Raw genomic sequence first — 27,501 nt, 5'->3', positions numbered from 1 at the left:
GGAAGACAGCCCCACACCATGCCCTGAATCCTAGAAGGCAGTGAACCAGTTTCCACACAGCGTTAGGACAAGGGGAGGAAGGAAGGTGTCTAGAGATGCTTCTTGACTAGCCATGAATATTACATGTCTGTGATATTTTATGTTTTATCTTAAAATCAAATGAATGTTATATTTTTTCCACAGTATCTGTGTGCTTCCAGGTAGTATATTGTCTTTTCCCTCAAGCCTTGGAGTAGCACTGATACTTCAGGAGGCTGTCCCGTGGAGCTCACTTCTCCCGTATGAGGCGCCCAGGTGGAGCATTCGGGAGTTCTGGAAACACAGCACAGGCAGACCTCAAGTCAGAACTAGTTTATCGGATTCGTTCTCCTAGCCAGCTTGTTCGGCGCAGAGGGAACAGGTACCTAGAGAGTTTAAGTGGGACCGATTTGGGGTGTGGATGTTAGACAATTCTTGGCCTGAGCCCTATGGGACACTCCGGGAGAGGAGCACCCTAGGGAATGCAGTGAGGCCCCTGTGGACCCGGGGAAAAGGGATATTGGCAGAAGGGAGGGGGAGGGAGGACAGCAGGCTCCTAGAGTCACCTTTGCCATGCCTATTCCCTGCCAGAGACATTGCCAGAGGATTAAACTGACCACTTTCTCAATCTGTTTTCCAAGTCATTCCTGCCTGATGCCTCAGGCCCTTTTGAAATCTTTCTGCTTTGCCTCTGAGTCACACAGTGCATTTGAGAGAAGTGGCTGGGAGCTGGGAGTTGATATGGGATCCTGGGCCATAAGCCTTTATTGAGTGTCTTTCATGTGAGGCCCTTTACCAGGTGTCATTGTTGACTCTTGGCTCCCTGAGAAGCTCCCCAGTTTCCAAGAATCAGTTACCTCTAAGTTCCCTGCTTCCCAGCATAACCAACTGCCTCCATTTACCCAGGACTGAGGGGTTCCTGGGACACAGGACTTTCCCTTTTAAAACTGGGAAAGTTCGGGGCAGATTGGGATGAGTTGGTCACCCTACTGCATTTCTTGCTGTGACAATTTACAAGAACAGACTTCTACCCTCTGGCTGTGGGGCTGGGGAGGCTCTGATGGAGGGTCAGGATGGTGTCCAGTAATGGGAGTAAACCTTAGGGATCCACAGCAGGAAGAAACTGGAAGTTTCTGGAGAGAGGAGAGTGAGCAGAGCAGCAAGGCCCACATCTCCCTTGTTTGTGCAGGGAGGTCCTCTCCTCCAGTCCTGCTTTCATTGCTCATCATGGTTTGTATGACATTATAAACTTTTCATTATATGGAATCTATGCAAACAATGATATAACTGAGCTATAGAAAGATGGTGCTTCCTGGCTTATAGAATCATTGAATGTCAAAATTGAAAATGACTAGAAAGCTCATCTGCTCAAAGAGGCAGGAATCCTCTTTATGATGATATCCTAACCTCTGCTTGCATAGCCCCCATGATGGGGAACTCACCACATTCCAAGGCAGACCCAGCCACTGGTAACACCACAGGCTTTTAGCAAGTCTTTCCTATGCTGGGCTGAAACCTGCCCCTGCTCTTCCATGGAAATCCCCCAGAGTGAAGCTAGCAGACTCCTCTCTTCTGGTTACTCTCCTCACTGTTTCTAGTAGAAAACAGTCTCCCCTCCCCCCTAAGCCCCTCTAACCAAGATGCCGCGCAGCAGGGCTGAAACAAAAAGCCACCCTCCTCTAAAAGCTGAACCTGGTTCTGAAGGTGGGCATTGCTGAGGGACTTATAACACAAAGTTACACAAGGAGGCCCTGGCTGCGTGGCTCAGTTGGTTAGAGCGTTGTCCTGATAAGCCAAGGTTGTTATTTGATCCCCGGTGAAGGCACAAACAAGAAACAACCAATGAATGCATAAATAAATGGAACAGCAAATCCACGTTTCTCTCTCATCTTTCTCCCTCCCTTCCTCTCTCTCAAATTAATTTTAAGAAGTTACAAAAGGAAACGATCCACCTTAAGCAATAAGCAGCAGATATATCAAAGAGGAAGATCAGCACCACAAGATTTTGAGATAACGGGACATTCAGAAAGAGACTATAAAAATCCATTAAAATGTTTAAAGAGGTACAAGAAGAAATGGAAAACACCAGGAAAGAACAAACACTATGAAAAGGGAACAGGCAGATTTGAGAGATACGTGGGAATTCTAGAAATGAAAAATACTGATATAGAAAATAAAAACTCAGCGAACGGTTAAATAGCAGGTTAGATGCCACGACTGGTTAAATAACAGATAAGAGAATTGCCCAGTTTGAAGTCCTCAATAATCACATCTGCACTCAACAATTATTAGTAAGTGGAAGGGAGGGTTGAAGAAGTCCCCCTGCATGGAGCACAGGGGAACAAAGAGGTGGGAACTGTGAAAGACGGGCTCAGAGAGGGAGCAGTAAGGACAAGTCCAAGGTGACTCTGAAATGAGTGCGAATAGAATGACTACGTGATAGGTAATAGTGAAAGAATTATAGAGAGTTTCCAGAATTCATAAAACATATGGCACCTCGCTATAAAGACAGGGCAGTAAGTTCGGACAGGAATTTACCAAAAAAGCACACCTGCACATGTCACAGGGAAACTGCAGAGTGCAGACAGAGAACTTGTATGCACTACTAAAGTGAAATCTCAGATTAGTTACAAGAATCTGTAATTGGACCAACAAGGGGCTTCTCAAAGTAAATAATAGATACTAGAAAATAATGGAATAATTTTCAAAATGTTAAGAGAAAATGAGACCAAATTCTAATTTTATAAGTAAATAATAATTCAAGGGGACAAAATAGAGATTTTTCAAACCGAGGCAGAGACTTTGGTAATCGCGTCCTCACAAAAATAAATGGCTAGAGGATGGAACCTGTAACGTGAGAAATCGAACACAGAAAAAAGGATAGGATGCTAGAAGTGGTAGTAATTATTAATTGCAAAGAGACCAAAAGAAGGCAAGTAATGTGCGCTGGTAATATGAAAAATTGGAAGGGAAAATTGGAGTTAAAATCTTAAGTCCTTGGCTTGTTTGGGAGGGGAATGAAATAACTCATTAACTTTAGCCTTTGTTAATTTATCTATGTATGTGAAAATGTACAGGTAAAAATAATAATAATAAAAAAGACATTGACTGCATGCTTTCCAAAGCAGTAGAGGGTAAACAGTAGAGGCCTAATCCAACCAACAGAAGCTGGAAAAGAGTGAATAAAAGGAAAAACGAACAGCAGCTGTCACAATAAACTGCAGAGGGAGCTGAAGAAGATATAATTCTGTATTTATTAGAAATGACAACCCATGAAAATGGACTGCTGTCACCATGCCGAGGCTAGAAAGGCTCAGACTGGACAGAGGGGGAGGGGATTTAGTTACATGTTCTTTGAAAGGAAAGAAAGAGGCGACCTGAGTGAGGGCATTGGTCGTGGGGAAAGAGGGGAGGGTTGGTGTGAATCAGGATGTGTGGTTCGTTTTCTTTTGCTTCTCTAACAAATCACCATAAATTTGATGGCTTAAAGCAATACGAACTTACTATTTTACGGTTCTGGAAGACAGGAGACCTAAAATTGAGCTGTTGGTAGGGCTGTGCTCTTTGTGGAAGCTGTAGAGGAGAATCTGTGCCTTGGCCTTTCCTAACTTCTAGAGCCGCCTACATCCCTTGGTTCATGGCCCCTTCCTCCATCTTCAAAGTCAGCAGCTTAGCATCTTGAAGTTCTCTCTTTCCTTCCCTCTCTCTCTCTCTCATTTTCCTGAACAACTCTCCTGTCTCCCTCTTATAAGAACCTTTGTGATTACATTGGGCACACCCAGATAATCCTGGACAAGCTCTATTCTAGAACCTACAGGTATGATTAAACTAAGGTTCTGAATATTAGGACATGGATGTTAGTTGGGGATGCCACTATTTTGTCACCTTCAGGGTTCAATCAAACCAAAGCCAATAGAAGATACACACACTGAGACACACACACCATGTATGTATATGTATGGATATTAAGAGTTTATTACAAGGAATTGGCTTACATAATTGTGGGGGCTGGATAAGCAAAACCAGTTTTCGTGGAGCAGGCAGCCAGGAAAGGATGATCACAGGCATGGGCTGAAGCTGCTGCTTTTAAGACCTTCTGATTGATTGAATCTGGTCCAGGCAGATTTTCTAGGACGATCTTCCTGACAAAGTCAACTTATTATATATATATTTTAAATTACATCTGCAAACTCCTTCCATAGCAACACCTAAGTGAGTCTTTGGCTGAATAATTGGTAACAAATCTAACTAAATTAGCATGTCAAGCAAGAGCACTATCCCAGGGTAAAAGGGCAGTGACATTCAGGTCAAGTATAGGACAAAATATGGCAGCAGCTAGTAGAGAACTCCAAGAGAGGTGTGCACCACTGGGCAAAAGGCAACCCCAAAAGGAGGGGCGCAGGGACCAGAGGAGCTTTGCTGAAGTCATTGATGGGAGGAGGGTGTGTTTAGAGGTGAGCTTCTGCTAGGAGGCCTGGAGTGGGGCATTCCATCTAACCCTCCCCAGAGTCTGAAAGCCCCATGATCAGGGTCTGCTCCCCTCCTCTACACGGCTCAGACACCCAGGATACCACCAGTGTCTACGAGTCCCTGCCTTATGTTGCTTTTCAGTATTTGTTCTGGGATCTGCTCCTGAGGTCACAGGCCCCTGGGCTGCAGACGTGAATTGACAGCAGTGTTGGAAAGCTGAGTGAGCTCATGTCTGCTGCTCCTAGGGCTGCAGCTGGTAGGTGGTATTTGTTTAGCTAATCTTTCCCCATCTAAACCATCGTATTGATGATTTCATTCAGGAGTCTCAAACCCTGCAGGTAGGAACCCCAGCCAAAGCCAACCAGGTGTGAATGATGAAACCACATTCCCTCGCACTTGCCTTCAAGAGCTCTAGGTGCGGCTGTGTGGACTGTTCAAAGGAATTGGGAGCTGGATGGAAGCACACAGCCAGGGCCAGTCCCGGGGCGGGGCAGGGGTGGGTGGCTCTCAGCCCACCATGACAGTGCAGCCAGACCCTCACTGAGTAGGGAGACCCTGTGCCCAGGATGGGTAGATGGCCAAGGGAGGGCAGAGATTATCTCAGTTTTACCCCATTCCTTGGGGGTAAAGGTTGAGCCTTGTCTCTAGGAAAGAGATGTCTGGAAGGAAGGGTTAGGTTAGAGTTTAGGAGAATCTACTTGAGCCTAAGATGTTGTTTCCAGAGTGTGGTCCCCCTGCCAGCAGCGTCAGCATCATGAGAGAGAGAGAGAGAGAGAGAGAGAGAGAGACTGTTAGAAATGCAGATTCTTGGGCCCCATCCCAAATCCAAAACTGGGGGTAGGGCCCAGCATGATGTTTCAGCAAGCCCTCTAGGGAATTCTGATGCACCTGAAGTTTGAGAACCTTGAGGCGAGGCATGTATCAGGGTACTGATTCACATGCACAGGCCACTGAGGTAGCTGTGATATTCTTGTCCCTGAGACATTGATTAAAGCTGGGAAATAATCGTATTAAACTGAAATGGTTCCCAGGGGATGGGAGTCACTCATGTGGAGCTGTCATTCATGGAGGAACTTTGAGGAGCATCCTAGATTGGCCAGTGAAGGCCTCCCAGAGCTTCCTACTGCGGGTGGTGGGACCAAGCCAAGGGCTGTGAATCTCAGGCCCTGAGACCTGCATCTGGGCCAGGAGAAAGATGGGAAGGGTATGGAGGGCAGAGCCTTCTGGGCCAGGAGGGGCTCCGAGGGCCACATGTTGGAATTCAAGGGCTCTCTGGGCACGCAGGGTCGCTGTGCTAGCCTGAGTTCCATGTCAGTCACTTTCTTCCCCAGGTAGTTTAGTGATGGCAAATGCGCTCCAAGGTTGAGGTCAGGGGTGCTGTTACTACTGATATTTATAGCTTCAAGCTAAATACTGTAGGTAAACAGGAGGTTTGAGAAGTTGGCTTGCTTCCCCCCTTGTTCCCACCAGTTCCCTCATTTCCTGTGTCTAAACTGGACATTTCATGATGCAGAGAAGACCTTGACACCCTGAATGACCCTCTCCCAGCAATGGTGGAAATCACTGTGGCCCCCTCCCCTTGTGGCTCCCTGGGGCTCTCGGCTTAGGGAGTGCCAGAGGGTGTGGGTACCAGGGAAGGCTGTCCCAGCTGCTTTTATCTAAACGTGGCTTTCTGATGCGAAAGAGGCTAGCAAGCTTTGCTTGACCTCCTGCCTTGACCTCTCTGTTTCCTTTCCTCTGTCACATGAGCTGGGGACTTGAGGAACTGTTTCCAAGAAAAGTTCTGGGTCTGGCCTGAGTGGCTTAGTTGGTTGAGAGCATCATTCTGCACATGGAAGGGTTGCTGGTTCCATTCCCAGTCAGGGCACATACCTGGGTTGCAGGTTTGATCCCTGGTCGGGAAGGGTGCGGAAGGCAGCCAACTGATTGATGTTTCTCTTTTACATTGATGTCTCTCTCTCATTCTCTCTCTCTCTCTCTTTCTCTCTCCCTCCCCCTTCCTCCCTCCCTCCCTCTAAGCATGTCCTCAGGTTAAAAGAAAAACAAAAAAAGGCTTTGAGCATTTTCTGTGAGCATTTCCAACTGAAGCCCTCTCTCTTCTCTCTGTCTAAAGACTGGATCCCACTCAGGGTCTTTACCTTTCCTCACCCAGCCCCCTGCAAAAGTTCCTCCTTCTCTCTTCCTTTTTGCCCATCTGAGGAGTGGAGGGAGAGGAAGGCATACAGAGAGGAAGGGGGAGAGGGACCACCTTGGGAGACACATAGGAAAGTCAAAGCCATGAGGCTACAGAAGGCACAGCCTTTTGTCTGGAAAAGTCCAGAAATAAGTTGAAATGATGGAGAAAGTGGAGCTGGAATAGAGGCTGGCCTGGGATGACCACAGGAGACCAAACATATGGCCTGATGACCTGCATTCTGGTGCCACCTTCACTGGTTAGCCGCCCACTGTGGGGTAAGGGCATGGTGGGGGCTGTGGGCAGACTTCTATCCATCTAAAGACTAGACAGAAGACTCCACGTGGACCAAATCCTGTATGTTGTTAGAAACCAGTCACCAGATCCTTCATCTTTCAAATCAACGTCAGACCTCCCAGAGAGCCTTGTCAGAGTTGTTTGTTCTCCTGATTCTTCTGCAGATTTGGCAAGTGGAGTTCTGCTGGGGTATCCCTGGGGCTCCATTTCAGGCCCACCCTCCAGGATGGTTCTTTGCAGCTGCATGGAGTCTAAGAAGGCAGGAGGTTCTGGCCTGAGGGAGCAGGAACAAAAGGCAACAGCGATAAAGTGACAAGACATCTTCCCACAGCTGTGGTCTTGCACCAGGAGAAGCAGGATTGCATGAAGCCCAAAGGGGATTTATTGCCAGCCCCCAAATGCAGCTTCTGAGTCACTACCTTAATTTGAGGATTGGTCCTTGGATTCCACAAGGTCCTTTCTTCCTAGGCAGGGGATTGACTAGCCATCAGAAGTAAGGCTCTCTTTCCCTAGAGACACCTGCTGGTTAGCTCCCTGGATATCCACTTGGGCCTTCCCCAGCCCATAGTCTAACTTTGCCTCCCACCACTCACCTTGCTCCCCACTGTCGGTTGAGTTCCTTGTTTCCTTTTCCTTGGTCTTCAGATACTCACTCACCATACCGCATATGTATCTCCTTAATCATTACATCATTGCCCTCCAGAGCTTCTCTCCAGCCGACGTGTTCTGGTTCACTGCCACCCTTCTGCCTTGTTCCAAGACCTTTCATTGACCTTCCTGCCTCCAGTCTGTCATCTCTTTGTGTCTCGCCCTGTTACAGATAACCTTTCTAAAAAAATGTTCGATGTGCATTATCACTGCTCAGAAATCTTTAGGGATGAATAGAGAGAGAATGTCTGTGGCTCCCTGTGGGCACCAACCCTCTTTCTGGGTGTGGTTTTCTCCTCTCACTTAGCCAGAACTCTTTCAGACTACCCAGGCCAGTTTTTGAGCCCTGGTCATTCTTGTGTTTTTCCACCCCTCATCTTGTCTTCTGGGCCTAGGATGACCCCTTTCTCCCTCTATATTTTCTTTTTTTTTTTTTTCTTTAAAAACTTTTAAAATTGATTTGAGAAAGAGAGGAAAGAAGAGAGTGAGAGAGAGAGAGAAACACAGATTTGTTGTTCCGCTTATTTATGCGTTTATTACTTGATTCTTGCATTCGCCCTGATCAGGGATCGAACCTGTAACCTTGGCGTATTGGAACGACGCTCTAACCAACCGAGCTACCCGACCAGGACTCCCTTTATACTTTCTGATAGTCTCCTTGCCCTCAAAAACCTAGCTCCAACCTCACTTTCCCTAAGGCCCTCTTCTTCATCCTCTTATATTCTTAGTGCCTCTAGCACATCACTGGTATTGCTCCTCCGGCTGTGTTGCTTTGAGCGTAGTTACTGCTATTGTGTACACATACCTCGTCTATTGTGTACACACACCTCCTCTATTAACAGACTGCCTTCAGAGGAGTCTAGCTCTGTTTGGCCTTTGGTCTGCCCTAGAATGTGCTTGGCTCATAATGGTTTTTAATAAAACCATTTGCTTATCACATTATTTTAAATGTTCCTTCTGGGCAAAATTAGCAATAATGCACCCCCCACACACACACTGCACGCGCACACACGCAGCTCCCAGGAAAAGCTGTCAAAGTTGGCAGGCCAAGGAAATTGTAAATTGTGTCTGCACCTTTGCCAGAGGAGGGTGTCTTTTCAGCCATCGCAGGGAGACACAGCATCCAGTGACGGCGAAGTCTTGAGTTGTGTGTGCTCTGAACTAAGTGAGGTTTCCAGAAGTGGGTCCCCGTGTAACCACGTCTGCCCTGGAATCACAGGTGTGATGACGTTAGAGAGAGAGGCCCCCAGGTTCCTGTGGGAGTGTGTCAGCAAGGGAGTGGCCTGCTTTTGACTCTGTTACAGGTTCTTGAAGCTTCGTTCTGAGCTCTCCACTGTGGCTTCGATGGGGCTGGGTGTGCTGCGGTTTATCAGAAACTCAGCACCCTGCGGGGGGACCGTGGGATGGTCTTGTGTTGCTGAGGCCAAGCTGGTAGTGGGTGGGTACAAGCTGCTGGGCAGGGGTTTCCTGGGCCAGGCCTTCCTTGTCCCACCAGGACACCCACTTGTTCCCTCCTCAGTCTCCTTACCGGCAGCCCCTGGCAAATACCCAGACATCCTCCCTCCTCACCACCCAGAGTGAGTCTCCAGCCCCTTCTCTGCTAAAGAACCAGGCAGGACCAAGGACCGAAATGGGTCCGGGGTTTCATTTCTCCAAATGGAGATATTCGGGAGCTCTGATTTGGAGAGGGCCCTGGGCGTGATTCTGATGAAAGTGAAAGAATTTACAAGGGTTTGCTAAGTAACTTGCTAGCCTCCAGAAATTTGGGGGGCAATAAGTGGATACAGTAGAAGGGAAAAATTGACCTATTTCGACAAGGACTTTGCAACGCATTTGGATAATTTTGCATCTGCTTACTTATGGGTGCCTAGGTGACTGGTGGTGTCATTCACTGAAACATTCTTTCCTACTGGTCTGTTCATCATCAAATATTTACCCAGCGGGTTGTCTCTTCCTCATAGAGTAGCAGCCGTGCTGCTGTGGTCATGTCCTTTCCCCACCCCGCTGGCCGACTAGACAGGTACGCCCTGGGTGCCGAGATTGCCGCACTCGAGGCGCACTGACCTTGCAGTCTAGGCTCCATGCCCTGAAGGAACAGCAGAGAATGTGTAACAGGAGGGACTTTCTTTGCCACCAGAAGATGGATGAGTAGGAGATAACCAAGGGAGGGGGTGGGGTGAGGAACCCCAGGTGGAAAGGATGGCCCCACCCCAGAGGCCCTGAGGCCATACTTTGTCTCCCAGGCCGTGGATGTTCCATTCAGCTACAAACTGCAGCTGCTTTTGTCAAGCTATGAGTGTAGGGAGCTTAGTACCTGAGAAGAGGTCGTTGCGGTGGGGAGCTCAGGGAGAGCTGAAGTGCATGGGGCTGGAGCGAGGCGGGGCTGGCGACAAGGGTTTGGGTCCTCGGCTTGATTTTCACCTGAGATGGTGGGAACTCACTGGAGGATGTTTTACAAGCTCGTGACAGGCTCTGGTCTCCATTTTCAAAAGATTGCACTGACATACTCTAAGACTGTATTTCCATAAATACAGGCAAACTCACCTGTGTGGCTAGAATTCAGGAGAGTCGTTACCCTGCAAGTGGGTGGTGTGTCCTGTTTCTTGATCGGAGTACTGGTCCCTTGGGTGTCCCCAGCTTGTGAAATTTTATCCAGCTGTGTCCTTATGACTTGTAACTTTGTTGTTGTTGTTGTTGTTAATCCTCACTGAAGGACACTTCTTCCATTGATTTTTAGAGAGAGTGGAAGGGAGGAGGGGAGAAAGAGAGAGAGAGAGAAACATCAATGTGAGAGAGACACACTGACTGGCTGCCTCCCACACGCGCCTCGTCCAGGGCCGGGATCGAACTGGAGGGTCACGGGCTGACACTCCAACCACTGAACCACACTGGCCAGGGCTGACTTGTAATTTTGTGTGTGAACTAAGTTATACTTAACGTTTCTTAAAAGGTTACTCTGGCTGCTGGTTAAAGAATAGATTGGAAGGAGGAAGGAATAGAATTCAGGAAAAGGTAGGAACTTGTGATGGTGGCCAAGTGGGACCTGACGGGGACCTGGATTGGGGGGCAGCAGTGGAGATGGAGAGCACGGAGGGTGGATCCGAGGCTTGGTTTGGAGGTTGAAGCGCCCACCAGTGCAAGGACCGGAATTGAGAGGAGGAGACGGTGAGGGGTAAAGGAAATGGTTGAGGGCAGGAATTTCAGAAACTGACCGGGATGCAGTTTACTGCAGGGCCTGGGGTTGAGGATGGCGCTCTGCACTCTGGCTGTGGCCTGGCAGTTCCAGCGTGCCACCAGGGATGACCCCGTGCGTGGATGAGTAGGACACCCAGGACAAGAGTGTGTAGAGAGACAGGCAAAAGGACTGAGGACAAGCAGATACCGTTGGCATCTGGTGGGGAGACAGAAAAAGGCTCCCACCAGGATTTCTAAAAAGGAACAGCCAGAGAGAGCAAGAGCCCAGGGATGGCAAGCGACATCACAGATGGGGAGGGGGAGACCAAGAGTGTCAAATGCTGCCGCCCTTGGGTAGAGCGATCGTTGGAGAGCCCACTTGCTTGGGCAGTTAGGTAACTGGGCATCTTGGTGCAAACAAGTTCCGTGATGCCTCCTTCCCCAAACTCCATAAGATTGGGCAGCACAGTGGAGCAGAATGATGGGCTTATTGGGAGTCAGTTGGCTGCTACCACTTCCCAACTGTGTAATATGAGAAAATATTGTAAGCTTCCCATTCATAAACAAAAAGAATTTTACCTACCTCTCAGGGTGGTATAAGGTTTACTTTATGCAACAAATATTTATGGAACATTTATTGTATGTCAGATAGTCAACCAGATGCAGAAGGTATAGGGCGACCAAGACTGACAAACAGGGAAACAGAAATTAATAAGTAAACAAAGATGATGTGAAGAAAATACACAGCCCCTCAGTGCCTCCCTGTGGCCATGACCCTGCCTTCTTGGACAATGGGGCCACTCCTTCTTGGCCAGCTTCCTGGGCATCAGCTCCCAGGGTCCTGGGCTCTTCTGATATGATGTTCCCAACCCCCACTTTCTCTCTTTCTGAAAAACTAGCTTTCCCTTCCTGGAGGGCAGGAAGAAAAGGGCATGATCTTCAGACCTTTTGGGGGGGGGGAGGTGAAGGAAAATATTAACATCGTATCTTGTTATTGCAAAGATTTGGAAGAATAGCCCTGGCCAGTGTGGCTCAGTTGGTTGGAGCAGCATCCTGTACACTGACAGGTGGCAGGTTCTCTTCCCAGTCAGGGCACATACCCAGGTTGTGGGTTTGATCCCTGGTCAGGGCACATGCGGGAGGCAACCAATCAACGTTTGTCTCTCTCTCTCCCTTCCTCACTCTAAAATCAATTAAAAAACATATCCTCAGGTGAGGATTCATTTTTTTAAAAAAAGAACTGGAAGAATATAAAATAGGGGAAGTTTCCATACAGTCTGAATGTTCTTTTTGTGCCATAAACGGATTCAAAGCAGCTTCCCTAATGCTGCCTGATCACAACCTAACAAATTATTCTTGTGATGACTTCCAAAAAAGACACGCGACACTTGTTTCCCATGAAGTCAGCTTTTCTGACTTCAAATAAAAGAAATGACTTTGGGAATTTCGGAAAAAGAGTTTGGACATGTCCTTCAAAAATGTCAATGATAAGTTTCCTTTGAAGTTCTTTTTCTGGGAAACCTTGAGCACCATGCTTCTGGCTAATCAGATAAGCTTGTTTCATCTCATGCACTCATGTCTCATCACTTGCAGAATTTTTTTTTTTTTTTTTGTAATTTGTGATTTCTAAAGCCCAGACCACAGGTCCTGGTCACCCCAGGCAATCTGTCACCCTGTGCTCTTCCTTCACCAGTGTCACCAGGTGATCCAGACATCTGCCTTCTCCATCTCTAGGGCTGGGCTTCAGACAGGCACTACTAGGAGAAAACAACAACAAAAAACACACGACCAAAAGTGGTTGAGGATGGCTGGTGTTAAAAGCTAGAAAGCTCACCTGCTTCCTTTTATTTGCCCTCTGTCCCTTCAAACAAGGATGCTGCAGGGAAAATCCACATGTTTTTGTCCAGGTGGTTCTGATCTTTACTCTTCTAAGGGCTCCCAGGACTCTGTCTTATCAAAGGCCTTCTCTGACTCATAATAATACTAGATACATGTGCACTAAACAACAACAAAAACTACAGAGTTATAGAGATTGGGAATCCCAGTGACCATATTAATGTTATGTTACATAGAAACCTTCAGGTGATATTTTATCTACACTGAGTAGATTAAACTAAAAAATGGCTGAAAGATCCTGATCTAATCCAGTTTATTTGGGACCTGGCTCCAATGACACACCTTGGCCAGGACTCCCCAGGCAGTGTTAAAGGTGAGAGAGTCCTACTTCAGCAGGTGCCCCTCGGTGCCTTTAGTGTTTTTCTATGGCCTCCTGTCTCGATTAGGTTCCAGTTGTCCCTGACACAGCTGTCACAGGCCTCAGACAGTGGCCTTTCTTGGTCATTTTAAGAGAACCCTGATAGACAGTAAGGTTGCTCTGCAGACAGTAGAGGCTGGCAAGGGGATGCTGGAGAGAAAAGTTATACTGGGCAGTGAGAACTGTCGGGCCTGGCTCACCTGGCCTCCCCTCCTAATCCCAACTCTCCAACTTCCCTCTTAAGGAACAGCGAAGCTGTGATGGCAATCTATGTTTTTATTTTTCGTTTTAGATTGTTCTAATTTTTATAATTCCAAGGCCCTCAGGACCCTGTCTTATTAAAGGTTTTGTCTAGTTTATAAGAATACTAATAATACCTAGAATACTAAAGATACCTTTTATTATTGCTGCTATGAATACCAGCAACTTTGACCCTAGGCTGGCTATTTTGAATCCCTGAACTTTATCTCGTTCAGGCATTCTTCCTGCGCAGGAACATATTTGATTCCCTGAATCACTTCTTAAAAGACACATTCCCCTTTGGGGCTACCAGGCCATGATTTCCATCCAAAGTCACACCCTGGCGACAGACTGAAGGAGGCCTTCCTTCCAGGACATATCTTGGCCTTTGCTTTGTTTCTTTCTTCTACTGGAAGGACAGGGGAAAGGATCCCTTCTTCCCTCCAGCCCTGAGGGGCCTCTCGGTTGGGCCTCAAAGGAGCCAACCCAGACACCCTCTTCCCCTTTCAGATTCCTGCATCCCTGAGGGCACTGGGAAACTGCCAGAAGTTGCCCTTTCTGAGTTGCCTTTGTGTCCTTTGCCTTAGGGCCTCTTGAGCCCCAAACCTCACCTCCCAGGTCTTATCCATTTGGTAAGCTGCCAGCGAGGCCTGAGAATGGGCTATGAAGGTAGAGATACTGAAAAATATAAATATAAATGGAGATGGGCAGATGCCCAGAGCCAGCACCGCTCTGGCCATGTGCCTTCTCTTGGAGACACACCAACCACTTTGGAAGATTCCAGCCAAATAAATGCGTTGTCAGGATGCATGAATGTAGTGGGGGCAGGGCGGGAAAGAGGGTTTCGGAGAAGGACCTGGGTACACTTTTTGGTTTGTCTACTTAGTCCACTGACAAGTGTATGCTAGCTTTTTCTCCCATTGGAAAAATGGAGACAGAAGTATTAATTTGTTTGCTAGACTAAGCATTATGAAATAGATTGGGTTTGTACAGATTAGCACATGTTTGTCTTCCCTCATCTCCAACACCCTGATTATAATGAAAGTATTGAGTGAAAAGATGGTGAAAACCAATAACAGGAAAAAGAAACGGAGAGAGATTATGAGTGGATGAGTCAGCTATAGAGGGTGTGTGCACCCAGGAGGGAAGCCCCCTCCTTCAGGCTTCCAGCTTGGTGCCACCAAGTGAAGTGACCCAATCATGATATAAATACCTATAGAATGATTGGAAGTTGGGAGGAGTAGGGAGAGGGGTGGGAGATGCAAGAACAAGTGACTGAAATCCTCTTCTACAATGGTGTCAGTCTAAACGGATAAATCAAGAAATTGCAGAACAAGCACATTGTTTTGAGATGTGTGCATGTAATCAAACTAAAGACAGGTGATTGTCCCTGAACTGCAGTACTGTTGGTGGGCTTGAGCTGAGTCTTGTCATTCTAAGCCCTTGTATATTACTTGATTTTTAACACATATGCATATAATTGATTGGGGGGGGGAACGAAACTGTGAAAAGAAATGTAAATGGGTTTATGACTTCACAGGAGGGATTCCAGCTGACTGTGAAAAGCGCTGCTCAAATGGAGTTGTCAGCGTGGCTGTGCTGTTCTGGGGTTTCCCAAGAGATATGCAAGCCTTGGAGATGTTCCTGCATGTCTGGGGTGCAGTCAGCTCCAGCCTAGAGAGAGAAGGAGCAGAATGGATTCTGGGGCCAGATTTTGACTCCCACAGGTTGGAGAAACTAAAGCAAGAGGCACCTCAGAGTCACCTCCCTGACTCAGAGGGCTGCAGTGGCCCTTGGCACACGATACTCTCTGAGCTCCCTTTGCATTGCTAGGCAGGGTGACAATGAGGTTTCATTGTGCTCTTCTCCCTCTCCCTCCCTCTTTCCTTTTCTTTCCTCCCCCTCTCCCTCCTGCCCTCCCTCCCCTCCTTCCTCCTGTCTTCTTTTCCTACCTTTCTTTCTTTCCTCCTTCCTTCTTTCTGAAGAATACTTCCATTTAGATTGCTGACAGATGTCATTTATGGATAGAAGCAGTTGTTTCAGACTAAGAGGCCACAGCCTGTGCTACAGTCCAGCCCCATCTCTTGCTTGTGAATGGTTTTTCCCCCACTCCTGGGCTCTCTCAGTATATTAAGTTATCTCTGACATCACATTCTAGTGGGTGTAAGGCATCAGGTGAATGTTCTAGAGCTTTGCTTTTCCTGGGACGCATGTGGACAAAATCAGAGTTGGTTGACAGCAGCATCGGTGGTTAAACTGGTAATGACCTTATGGGGATCACATTTCAGAACTTCCGTCCAGTGTCCCTGTCACCATGATTAGAGGCCTCAGGTCATAGTTTCAGTCCTGAGTTTGGAAAAGAGGGTCATAGAGGTGGAGAGCAAAGGAAAGCAGGTCTAGGCCGCACATTGACACTTCTCGTTCATCCTGCGCTGCGAGGGTTTCCCTCCTGTCCTTACCATTTCCCCTTTATGGCGTGACTTGCACCTCTGAAGCTTGACTGGGGCCTGGGGCCCCGCCCTGAACCTTCACTTGACATTTCAGCATCTTTTCGGCCTTTGTTAGCTCTCTGGCACAGATGGAAAAAAAGATTCCTCCTTATTAAAAGAATGATCTTTATGACCGCTCTAATTTCCCTGCTTCCTTCCTCTCCAGCTTCCCCTTTATGTTCCCCAGGACTGTAGACAGAGTGGAGCTGTGAGCCCAAGCATTTGAAGTCTTAGAGCTTCCCACCCACCGTGTCAAGCGGGAATGTTGTTCCCCCAGCATTAACTTTCTCTTTGAGCTTCTTTCTCTTCTACAACATGTGCCTAAAGACGTGTCATTTTAACACACGCACACACTCCTAGATGTTTACATTAGCACACACACACACACACACACACAACTTAGATACTTGCATGGATTTTGACCTTTTCAAAGTAGGCCCTTTGAATAAACAAATTTATTCCAATAACATTGCCAATGCTCATAATATTATTTTTGTTAGATCTGTGGAAGTCCCTTCAAAGCCGCAGACCATTATTTTGAATACCTTCATGGCTGCAAATATTTTTAAAATTAAATTTTCCTTAGCTCAACTTTATTGAGGTATAGTTTACATAATAATAAAGTGCACAGATTTTAAATGATTGGTGAGCTTTGACAAATGTATACACCTGAGTAAGTACCACAACAATCAAAATATAAACATTCCCAGCATCCCAGAAAGTCCCTTCCTACATAAATACAAATATTTAAAACTTTTTAGTTTGGGTTTAGAAGTATCCAAAAATAAGTTAGAGTTGATCCAAGTAAATAAGTGGGGCAGCTAAGCTAACAAAAGTTGTTTTGTGCCTTATAAATTTTGTGGTGTATAGACTGGCGGAAGGCAGCACTGAAGGGGGAGTTCATAAATGATTGAGGACAGATCATTGGAACAAACAGCTACTCCGATGGCTGAATATTCTGGAACAAGGGGTCATTAGTTAAAGTATTTAAAGACACATTGGCTCACTTAACAATGACTGAACCCCTATTACGGACCAGACAATGGGGATGTGATGTCCTAAAAAACACATTATCTTTCCTCCATGCAGTCTACATCCTGGTGGGGGGAGATGTCAAATAGCATGATGTAACTGTCATAAGCAATAGTCCTTTTAAAAAAAGTAGAGCGAGGAGATAGAAAATGTTGGCATGTTATTTTAAAGAAGATAATACAGCCCTTGTAATATATCTTTATTTTATTTCCTTTTGGGAAGAAATCACAAGACTCAGATTCTACCATAAGTTGCTTTCTGAAAGGGACATGGTATCTTTCCCTGAAGTATATTTTGCAGAATACTAGTATTTGTTATATATATATTTTAAATGTGTATGTGTTGAGGGGGGTCCCATAGTTAAAGTATGGAGAAACTTGGGTAAAACAAAGTTAATCAGGTCTTTACTGAAGGTTTTCTCAGAACCTTTAATATTCAAATATGAACTATAAATATTCGTGAAGGGAGATTATAATATGCAGAGTTTTCCAAACCTTTTTCTCCTGAGAATCCTTTCAACTTGGAGCATCTCAAGCAAGTGACTCTGTATGTACGCACTGTGGGAACTTCTGTCCTAGAATTCTCATGCAGCAGGAGACCTGGACGCATCAGAGAGGTTCTGTTACTTGGGCAAGAAGAGGAGGCGGTGGAAGCAGCCTCAGCTTAATAAATATCCCTCCAGTGTGTGAGCCAGGCAGGGTGCCCGGTGCTTTAGACACGTTCTTGCGTGTAAGCCTCACAGCAGCAATGAGAACGGGTGTTATTATAGCTCCCCTTTACGGGGGGAAAACCACTGTCAGAAAGGACAGATACGTAGCCAAACATCAGGATCTGAACTCCCAAACCCAAACCATCAAAACCCATGACACTGTATTATCTAAATGATGGTGGATGCAACCCAACCAGCAAACTGTCTTCCCATGAGTCCATCTACATGGATTCTGTTGCTGTTAATCTTCACTCGAGAATATTTTCTTCCATTGATTTTTAGAGAGAGTGGATGGGAGGATGGAAGGGGGTGGGAGAGAGAGAGAGACAGAGAGACAGAGAGAGACAGAGAGACAGAGAGAGAGAGAAACATTGATGTGAGAGAGACATATCAATTGGTTGCCTCCCAAACTCACCCCGACCAGGGCCAGGGATCAGACCTGCAACCCAAGTACCGGCCCTTGACTGGGAATTGAGCCTGTCACCCTTCAGCACATGGGTCCATGCTCTATCCACTGAGTCACACTGGCCAGGACCATCTACATATACCCTTAAACTCCATGTTCTTCAGGGGTGATTTCTAGTTCTGTGTTGTGTCAAGTGTTTGTCACTTCATCTCATGCAGGCCATGGATCTGGATCTTGGTAAGTTCAGGGAGCCTGGGTCATGGTCACAGGGCCCTGTCCACATATGCTCACTAGGCAGTAGGTGGGGTCAGATGGCTGTGACAACCCTGAGTGGCCCTGTCCCATTCACTTCTTTCTCTTTTCCTGGCATTTTCTCCCTGTTCTCCCCTCCCTGTAGCCACGTGTCTCATTCTCTTCCATCTGCTGAAGCCACTGGAACCCAAGGGCCCAGATACATGCCAGCACTTCTGCCAGGGCACACACAGGGCACCCATACCTGAGAGGGCTGCAGTGGCCAAAAGCTGGTGGTGCAGTTAGTTCTGTGAAGGGGTGTGGGATGTGGAAAGGTGCTTGCTGACTCTAGGTGGAGTTCCGCCTAGTACTTGGAGGGAGAAAATGGGGAATTTCTGTATTTACTGGAAAGAGCAAAGGCATAACTTTCAGGAAAAGATCTGAGACAGATTTGTTTTTTCTTCCACTGTCCTCACCTTCCTCTCATGAGACTGCTGCGGAATTTGGTAAGGATTAGTCACTCCTGTTAATTCGTTACTAATTTGGTTAGAGGGAAACTGGCCTTTTTAAGCTTTATGCTCAGAAACTCAGGTGTTCTGAAACTGAACTCACTGTTTTCCCTCTCCATATATACTCTTCCTGGGCCCTCTGTCTCCACACATGGCCTTGCCCCCTTCTTGGCCCTCAGGCTGGAACACTGCCCCATTTCTTCTCGAATCAGGGATGGCTTTGTCAACTCAGCCTCTGCAAGAGCCCCTGATCTGCACCCTCCCCAAATCCCCACTGCCCCAGCCTTTGGTCCAACCCTCATTGTGTCTCCCTGAGGCTGTTAAGATGGCCCTCACTCCTCCACTGAATGCTGTCCTTAACGCCAGCCATGTGCCAAGCCATTAAGACCCCTCTGTGCAGAAGTCAGCAACAGGGTGCTGGGATTTTTAGAAGCAACCTTGAACTAGACTCATAACTGAGCCCCATGCTGGGCAACGGGACCCCTGAAGGGCAAGGAAGAATTATCCAGACAAATTAGGGGAAGATGATTTTGTGCAGATTGTGAGCAACTACACACACAGTGAATGTGCTGTGGGGAACTTGAGTAGTATGACCTTGAAGAAGTTTGAAGGGCAAGGTGTGTGGCAGCAAGTGTGGCAACTACCTAGTGCTGTGTAACAAAGTGACCCCGAACTTAGTGCTTAAACCAATGACGGCATTTAGTTTGCTCACCAATCTGCCATCTCTCTAAGGCTCGGTGGGGATAGGTCATGTCTACTCCACTTGGCACCGCAGGCCGGGGCTGGAATCCTCCGAAGGCTCGCTTAGTAACATGATGCTGGCTGCAGGCTGAATCTAGCTGGAGTTGTCAGCTGGAACACCCACCTGTGGCCTTTCCACCCGTAGGAAGAACTGGGCTCCTTACAATGTGATGTCTGTGTTCTAAGGGTCCCAAGAGAGAAAGAGCAGGTAGATTTTCTATCAGCTTTCAGGCCTGAGCCTCAGAGGTCACACAGTATCATTTCTGTTTTGTTTTCCTCATTAGAAGCATGCAGCTAAGACTGCCCATATTGAAGGGGAGGGAACAGAGACCCCATCAACGTCACTATCACATTGTAAGAGGTGTATGTGGGACAGGAGATAATGGTGTAGCCATCTTTGTAAAATACAGTCAGCCACAACCTTATGGAACCAGAGTCAGCCATAAGGTCTTAGATACCATGCCGAGGGCATTAGTTTTTATCTTGTAGGAAGTGAGGAGCCAGTGAGAGAGGTCAGTTTGTATGTCACTTGCTCACGTTTGTGTTTGAGGAAGCTCTTCCTGGGGTAGGGGATAGAAGGCTTGACAAGGCTGTTGCAGTAATCCGGAGAGAGAGAAGAGGGCATGAGGCAAGGCATGGCATGGGGATGAAGGGCAGGTCAAGGCTGAGACGCCAGGAAGAAGTCACAGGGCTTGGCAACAGCACCAAATGCCAGGGGGTGAGAAATGGGGGCGTCTAGGAGGATTTTCAGTTTCTGGCTTGGGAACTGAGTGACAGTGATGGGGAATGAAGGAAAAACAGGAGAGGTTCGTGGGGGAAGACGTTATGCCCTATTTGGAAAGTGATTAGTCTAAAGGGTCTCAGAGTATCCACGTGGACACATCCAGCAGACAGAGTTTTGGGGGCATTAGCCTTTAGGGGGATGGTCAGAAAAAGAGGATCTGGCAAGGCATTCAAGATCCAATTGCCTCTTTCCTGGATTTGGCCTGGGCCAGGGATTCAGGGCTTGAGCATGCTCAGATGCCCTGTGTGCATGGAAAACAGTCTGACTTGGGCAAACCCAGTTACTCTCCCCTTCACTCCCTGTTGGGAGCCCCAGGCTGGCCTCACAAAGGCTCTGCCCTGGCAGGTAGGAGAGGAAATGTCAGCTCTGATCCCATAGCCTGGAGCAGGGCCCCTTCAGAGGGGGCAGGATTAGCTTTGGGAGGAAACAGAAATGGAAGTGGAGCCCCTGTTGCTCTCCTGAGGCGCCAGGCCTTCAATTAAGAGAGGAACTTTGGCAGACTATGAAACGTAACGGCACCCCACCCTTCCCTGGAAGAAAAGTGCAGTCTCCAGAAGGGGCACCTTCCAGGGGGCTCGGGGATGTACAACTCCTGGCTCTGAGCCTGCTGTGGCCCCACCCAACAGCCAAGAACCCAGGAGGGCCTGGAGTTCAGCCTGGAGCTCAGCCTGGAGCTGATTCCAGATGCCACAAACTCCTTTCCACTCTCCCTGCTGTGTATCTGTCCCCATCAACTGCAGAATTCACATTTACTCATACCCACATGACGGATATGGGGCAGGATGGGATGCAGAGACGGTGGCCTAGGCCTTCCCCAGGCCCTTATCACCCATCCAGGGAAAAAGCCAGTACAATCACAGATATCACAGATAGGAAGTGATAAGAAGCTTAAGGACATTTATTAAAACCAGGTACCTATCTTGGGCACCTATCATGGTGAGTCATTGGGGTATTAGAGGTGGGCCTTGGTGGACAGGTGTTGTAGGAGTCAGGGGAATGGAGGACAGGCCAGGAGGAGTGGAATATTGTGGCCTAGAGTGTGATAGTGCCCTGGGAATGGCCTGACTTGGCTGAAGAATGACCTCAGCCCTCAAAGTACAGGAGAGACAGAACAGCAGCCTGCAGGGCACTGTGATGTCAGAAAACAAGTCAAGTGATGTGGCTGATTAGTCAGGCCTTTCCCAGAGGGTGCTCCTCTACCTCGGTAGTTGACGGGGCCATTATGGCATCAGTGCTAAGAATGGCAGGGATGGATAGCTGATAACGCACTGAGTGAGTCCAGGGGCACCCTGATATAATAACTGTGATGGCATTTCACCCTCAGACCACCTGAGGAAATCATTGTTTCTAAGTAACAGGTGAGAAAACAGAGAAGAAACAGAGTGGAAGGCCCAGGTGGGCAGCCAGGTCTCATGAGTCAAGGTGTCTCCCCAGGTGTTCGTGCTCTGCCATGGCCTCCTGCAGCTCTCCCAGCTCCTGTACAGCGCCTACTTCAAGAGCAGCCTCACCACCATCGAGAGGCGCTTTGGTCTCTCCAGTTCCTCCTCAGGTCTCATTTCCAGCTTGAATGAGGTAAGCAGGAGGTTCTGGTCCATCAGACCCACTGGTGCACCCTGGTTGCAGGGCCTGGGAGGGAGCTCTAGGAAGAACAGAGCAATGGGGAGCTAGGATAGACACATGGGGAAAGGAGACAGCCAGATTCAATGGGCATGGTGGAAGCAGCAACGTTTCCTGACGCCTCCTGGCACCAGGCACTGAGAGCCTCTGGTGGCTCCAGGTAAGGAGCTGGGATTCCCAGGCTGAACTTCTCTCTTCTTTTTCCATGAGACCCACTATTCTGGATGAGCTCACCAAGATGACAGCAGAGGTACAGGGACTGAGCTCTGAGAGTTGAGAGTCCAGAGAGGTGAGGAAGAACCAGCCAAAAAGACTGAGAAGGAGCAGCCAGGGAAAGAAAACTAAGAGGAGGTGGTGTCATGGAAACCCAGTGAAGGAAGTGTTGCAGGAAGAAAGAAATGGTGCACTGAGTCAAATGGTGCTGAGAGGTCAAGTAAGAAGGGAACTGAGAACAGACCAGTGAATCTGACAATTAGGAGGTTGTTGGTGATCTTGGCAGGAGACAGGTACCAAGACTCTGGCCCTTATTTCCTGAGACAGGTCACCTGCTTTTCCGGCCAGGAGGAGACTTTGGTGTGGACAGGAAGGGACTATGGGTGCTGACATTCAGGGCTCCTCGAGTCCAGGTGAACGTATGTTCTGGGGCAGAGGGTCATGTCTTTGGATGCAGTTATAGTCAGAGATCTGCCAGCACCCCCTTTTGCCATTTGTGACCTTGCTCCCCAAGCTGGGGCCTTTGGTTCCCTTCCCTGGCTCTGGGTGGGGCTCAGAGAGCACACCTTCCAAGGAGCACCAGAAACATGGAGTTACTGGTGTGTCCAACTGAGAAGGAACTTAAGGGCGCTTTAGTCCTGGTCGCTCATTGACGGAAGTGGAAGCAGGCCCAGGGAGGGCCAGAGGCAGGTTAATAGTGGAGCTGCTAGGACAGAAACCCACTCCTCCAAGAAGCAGTAGACTAGTTTGGTTAAAACTTAGACAGTATCTGTTCAAGCCACCTCCAAAGCTTGAGGACCTGGACAAGTTACTGGATATCCGAGCCCCAGTTCTGCCATCTGTGTGATGAGAGGAGATGATGTGTGTTGCCTGGCGGGTATTCTGACTACCAAGCCCAGGTCCTCAGGGAGTTAGTTAGGCAACATGTGCTGTTTCCAGGGCCAGCTAGAACGGGAGGCATGCTTGGATTTTGCCCCAAAGGGTTTGGTCGTAAGATGGTTGAAATTAAGGCTGTGAGTTTTTCATTGTCTCTGGATACTTCCCTTGGCTTAGCCTTGAAGGCTGAGGCTGGGAAGGGTTTCTGATAGCAGGGGCAGGTTGACACTGCGTGTACTTGGCCCGCTGAGAGGCTCTCTGGGCAAAGCTGACCCTGGGACTCTGCCTGGGCCCGGGCTGATACTGGGCAGCCTCTTCCCTCTCTGCTTTTCCTGGGCAAGGTCCAGTCAGGTTTCCACTGTGGGTGAGTAGAGATGGAGTCTCCGGTCTCACTCGGCTCCTCTGCTCTCTCCGCAGATCAGCAACGCCATCCTCATCATCTTCGTCAGCTACTTTGGCAGCCGGGTGCACCGTCCTAGGCTGATCGGCATTGGGGGTCTCCTCCTAGCTTCGGGTGCCTTCATCCTCACGCTCCCACACTTCCTCTCAGAGCCCTACCAGTACACCGTGGCCAGCGCCGGTAAGTGGCCTGCACCCCCTGCCCCAAGGGGTTAAGGAATGAGAGGCATCTCCCCGAGCTGGTGACGGTGTCCCTGGGGCAGTGGATACCATGCTGAGCCATGCCCTCCTCTCCCACTAGAAAGTTTCCTTGGATTTTATTGTTTTGTTTCTCCCCAAAGCACACCTGAAAGTCAGAACATGCAGAATTATGTGGAGCCAGGAGGCAGCTATCCAGCTCTAGTTTGCTGAGGAGGAAGAGTGCAGCAGGTGGCTCCCCTCTCCTGTGATCCTCTGGGATTCCTTGTGCTTCATGCCAGGGACGGTCCATTTCACACAAGTGGAGACTCTTGTGAGCGGTGCCTGTGATGGGCTTGGCAGGGTGAGGGTCAAAGCATTGACCATGATGAGGTCTGTGGAATTTCTCCTTGTTTGATCACGTGTTTAACACATCCAGACATTGGTATATTTGCTCACTGTACTTCAGGTTATAATACACGATGACCTCGTTTGATTCCCCTGGACACCTGTGAAGGGGAGAGAAGAGGTCTAAGATGAGTATGTGGCACTCGAAGATGTCTAGTAACTTTCCCAAGGACACCAGCCCATTAGGGAGAGACAGACTCAGGCTTCCTGATTCTTAGACAAGTGGCCATTTTGTGTCACAAGCCTCTGGTTCTTGGTGATGTGCCCTGTGGCATAAGTCTTACAATTAGGTAGTGTGACTCCTCCAACTTTTTCTTCTTTATCAAAACTGTTCTATCTATTCTTACTCATTTGCCTTTCAGTATAAATTTTAAAATCAGCTTGTCTGTAGCTTTATAAATCCTTCTAGAATGTTTATTAGAATTGCATTAAATTCATAGATCAAGTTGGGGAGAATTAACATGTTTACTAGGTTGAATCTGCCAGGCCGTGAGCACAGTCTGCCTTCCCATTACCCTTACATTTTAACATTAACCTATGATTTAACAAACTCTAAAATTGATAAATGCCTTTATTCTCCAACAGAACAAAATAGCGCCCACCATCCTTTCCCATCTTCCATGTATTGTTGATTAGTATTTTTAGTCCACCTTTCTTTAACCTCCCTCCAATTGTCATTATTATTATAGTCATTATTTATAAATAAGTCAGAGCTTATTTATACTTACCCACAAGTTTATGGGTTTCTTTGCTCACCATTGCTTCTTGCATTTCACTCACCCTTGTTGATTTAATTTCCTTTGTCCTGAGGCAGATCCTTTAGTTTTACTCTCAGGTTGGGCCCATGAGTAAAAAAATCTCTAAGTCTGTGTCTGAAAATGTCTTAATTTTACCCTTGCTACAAACAGGATTTAATTTAATTATTTCCTCTTAGCACTTTGAAGGTACCATGCCTCTGTCTTCTGGCTTCTCCTGCTATTGGAACTTCTCCATCAGTCTAATTGGTTTCCTTTTCTAGGTACTCTGTTGTTTTTCTTCTTCCTCTCTAATTGTGTTTAAGATTTTCTCTCTTCTTTGTTGTTTTGCACATCCACCATAAAGTGTGTAAGTATGGGTTAATTGTCGCTTATCTTTGGAAGTCCCATGTGCTATTTCTTTTGAAGATTAAGGGGTTTTTTTCACTTCTGAAAATTTCTCAGCCAAAAATGTTCCCAATATTACATATCCATATTTTCTCCATTCTTTCTTTTAGAACTTCATATATATATATATGACATTTTTATTTCTAGCCTCCTTGTCTCTTAACTTCTCTTTCATAGTTTCTAGTGCTTTATTCATCTGTGCTGCATCCTTGGTGACTTCCTCAGGTACGCCTTCCTGCTTACTTAGTCTCTCTCTAGCTATGTTAATCTGATATCTAAGCCACCCTTTACATTGCAAATTTTAATGGCTCTATATAGTTTGTTAATTTCTAAAAGTTATTATAATAGTCCTAACCTCTCTGTCTTAGTTGCATGATTTCTTGGTATGTCCTTATGATTTCTGTTTTTCCTTTGGTCTCCTTAATTATTTTAAATATATTTACTTTATAGACTTGTTCCAATTATTCTTTTAGCTCAAGTTTTGAGAATGCTAATCTTCCTAGTGCTTTGTGTCTGCTTGCTCTTCTTCTTCGTGGTAGATTATTTCCTTGTATATTCTATGATATTTGACCATGGGTTCATTTGCAAAGGGATTCCCACCCCCACCCCACCCCCCGTAGAAATTTTGTGTGGTCTGGGTTGGGAAATAGCCTTACAGAATTGTTTTGCATTTGCATATTCGGAACCCCCAAGAGCATCACTGCTTTGGAACTCATTTTATGATAATTTATTGGCTTGGGATAAATTTGCATTTGTTTTAAGGGATACAGAAAGTGGCAGTGGTTTTGTGATGAGCAGCAGTGAGAGGCCCAGTTTGTTAATGTCCTTCCTTAGTCCACTGTATTGGAGCTGAAGATGTCTGAGGATAAATGAGCTACCCAGGGATGTGCTGAGGCAATAATTGATCCTTGTGTGTGTAAGTTCCAGACTTAAAAAAAAAAAAGTCAGATGCACAAATCAGGCTGAAGAGATAAAGCACTTAGAACAGTAAAAGGGATTCCTTTGTAGGTTGTGAGACCTATAGTGGGGACAGATAGGTGACTGGAATGGAAAAAGATGCAGCGAGAACAAGGATGTCTAGGTATGAACTGTCTATTGGGGTCTGGTCATGGGAACTTTCTCTCCACCTCTCTGTAAATCGCCTGTGAATAGTCATTTCTCACAAATGCACTGTGGCCTTGGATCCTTCTGGACTGTTTAAGGGCTGAATCTTGCTTCAAGTAGGCACAGGGGGAAGACAGTCCTGAGCCTAGAGGTCTGCCATGCTCTTTCTCCCCTTCAGTTTAGACCGAGGGCATGAGGCCAGCTCTAAAGGAGAGTCAGGAATTGCTGGCCACCTTCTCAGAGAGGGTGGCAAGCCCACTGCACTACTGTCTTTCTAGAACCAAGGTCCTTGCCTGTCTCCATTAGCATGAAGACTAGAATAATGAAATCAGCAAGGGAGCTTAGGGCACTTTTGGCCAAGCCAAGGGCAGGGCATCCTGCCAGGTGCCACACATGGTGGCCTGCTTAGCCTGGTGAGTTGTTTCCCCACAGCCATGGCCACATCCCAATGGCATTTGCTTCACACAGAGCAGCTACTACAGAGGGTGGTTAGAGATGGGGTGGGCTTCTGAAAGCAGTCATTCTGCTCCTTGTTAGGGATGGTTCCACATGATCAGCCCACCTGATCTTCCCCACTCTCCATCATTCCTGCCTTGACCTCAGTGCTCAGAGCCAAACTCCACTGAGAGAGAAACCCAAGGGGACTTTGTAGGGGGCCATGGCTTGCATCTCAAGCCTGCAGGGAGGAACCACTAGCCAGGAAAGTGAACATTTTTGCTGTTGCTCATTTGGTTTGTGTAAATTCTGTTTGCAAAAATAGGACACAGCAGTCCCTGTCACTTTGGGGTCAGATCAGCAACTGGAAATGCTAGGGTTGAGCTACCTTCAGGACATCTTCCTGGTGCCAGCAGCTGGCGTGAGGAGGACCTTGGCCTAGGAGTCATATCTGTGGGATGTAGTTGGGGCTGTGCACCGGGTGCCAGGGCAACATGGGTGTGTGCTCTGCTAATATGTACCAAAAAAAAACCCATACAGTCTCACTTCAGGGGAAAAGTTTGAAATGCAACTCCCACTTCAAATATAGTACCCTGGGAACTTGAGTTTTGAATTATGCAAGGTTATCAGAAACAAATGCATTTCATTAAAAGCACCACCCTGAATGGTGTCATGGCTCTAAACGGTCTTCTGGAGTCAGGCGGTCCTGGTCTGAATCTGGACATTGCGATTCCCCAATGGTGCGACCTTGGCCACCTTGATCGCAGCCCTGATTCTCAGTTCCTCCCTGTATGAGATGCCTCCCCCCACCCCTCCCCCCACCCCCACCCCTTGCAGAGCTTCGAGGGCTGAGAGAATACATATTCAGAATTTAGCCCAGTGGCTGGCACTTGCAGCAACCATTAAGTGGTGGTTCCCATCACTGGTGGTGGTAGGGACAATCTGCATTATGCTG

The 27,501-nt window shown here is 47.4% G+C and overlaps 1 protein-coding gene across 1 annotated transcript in view; it reads left to right on the top strand.

The window, feature by feature from the left end:
• Positions 1–27,501, top strand: part of SLCO2A1 (solute carrier organic anion transporter family member 2A1) — a 66,699-nt gene that overhangs the window by 7,494 nt on the left and 31,704 nt on the right. The window contains exons 2-3 of the mRNA XM_016224396.2: positions 21,610–21,747; positions 23,299–23,461. Coding sequence (XP_016079882.2) covers positions 21,610–21,747; positions 23,299–23,461 — 301 coding nt within the window. The remainder of the gene's footprint in view (positions 1–21,609; positions 21,748–23,298; positions 23,462–27,501) is intronic.

Source organism: Miniopterus natalensis, chromosome 15 (genome assembly GCF_054644295.1).
Source record: "Miniopterus natalensis isolate mMinNat1 chromosome 15, mMinNat1.hap1, whole genome shotgun sequence".
Lineage (NCBI taxonomy): Eukaryota > Metazoa > Chordata > Mammalia > Chiroptera > Miniopteridae > Miniopterus > Miniopterus natalensis.
Note: the sequence above shows the minus strand (reverse complement) of the source record. Positions and strands in the feature narration are given on the sequence as shown.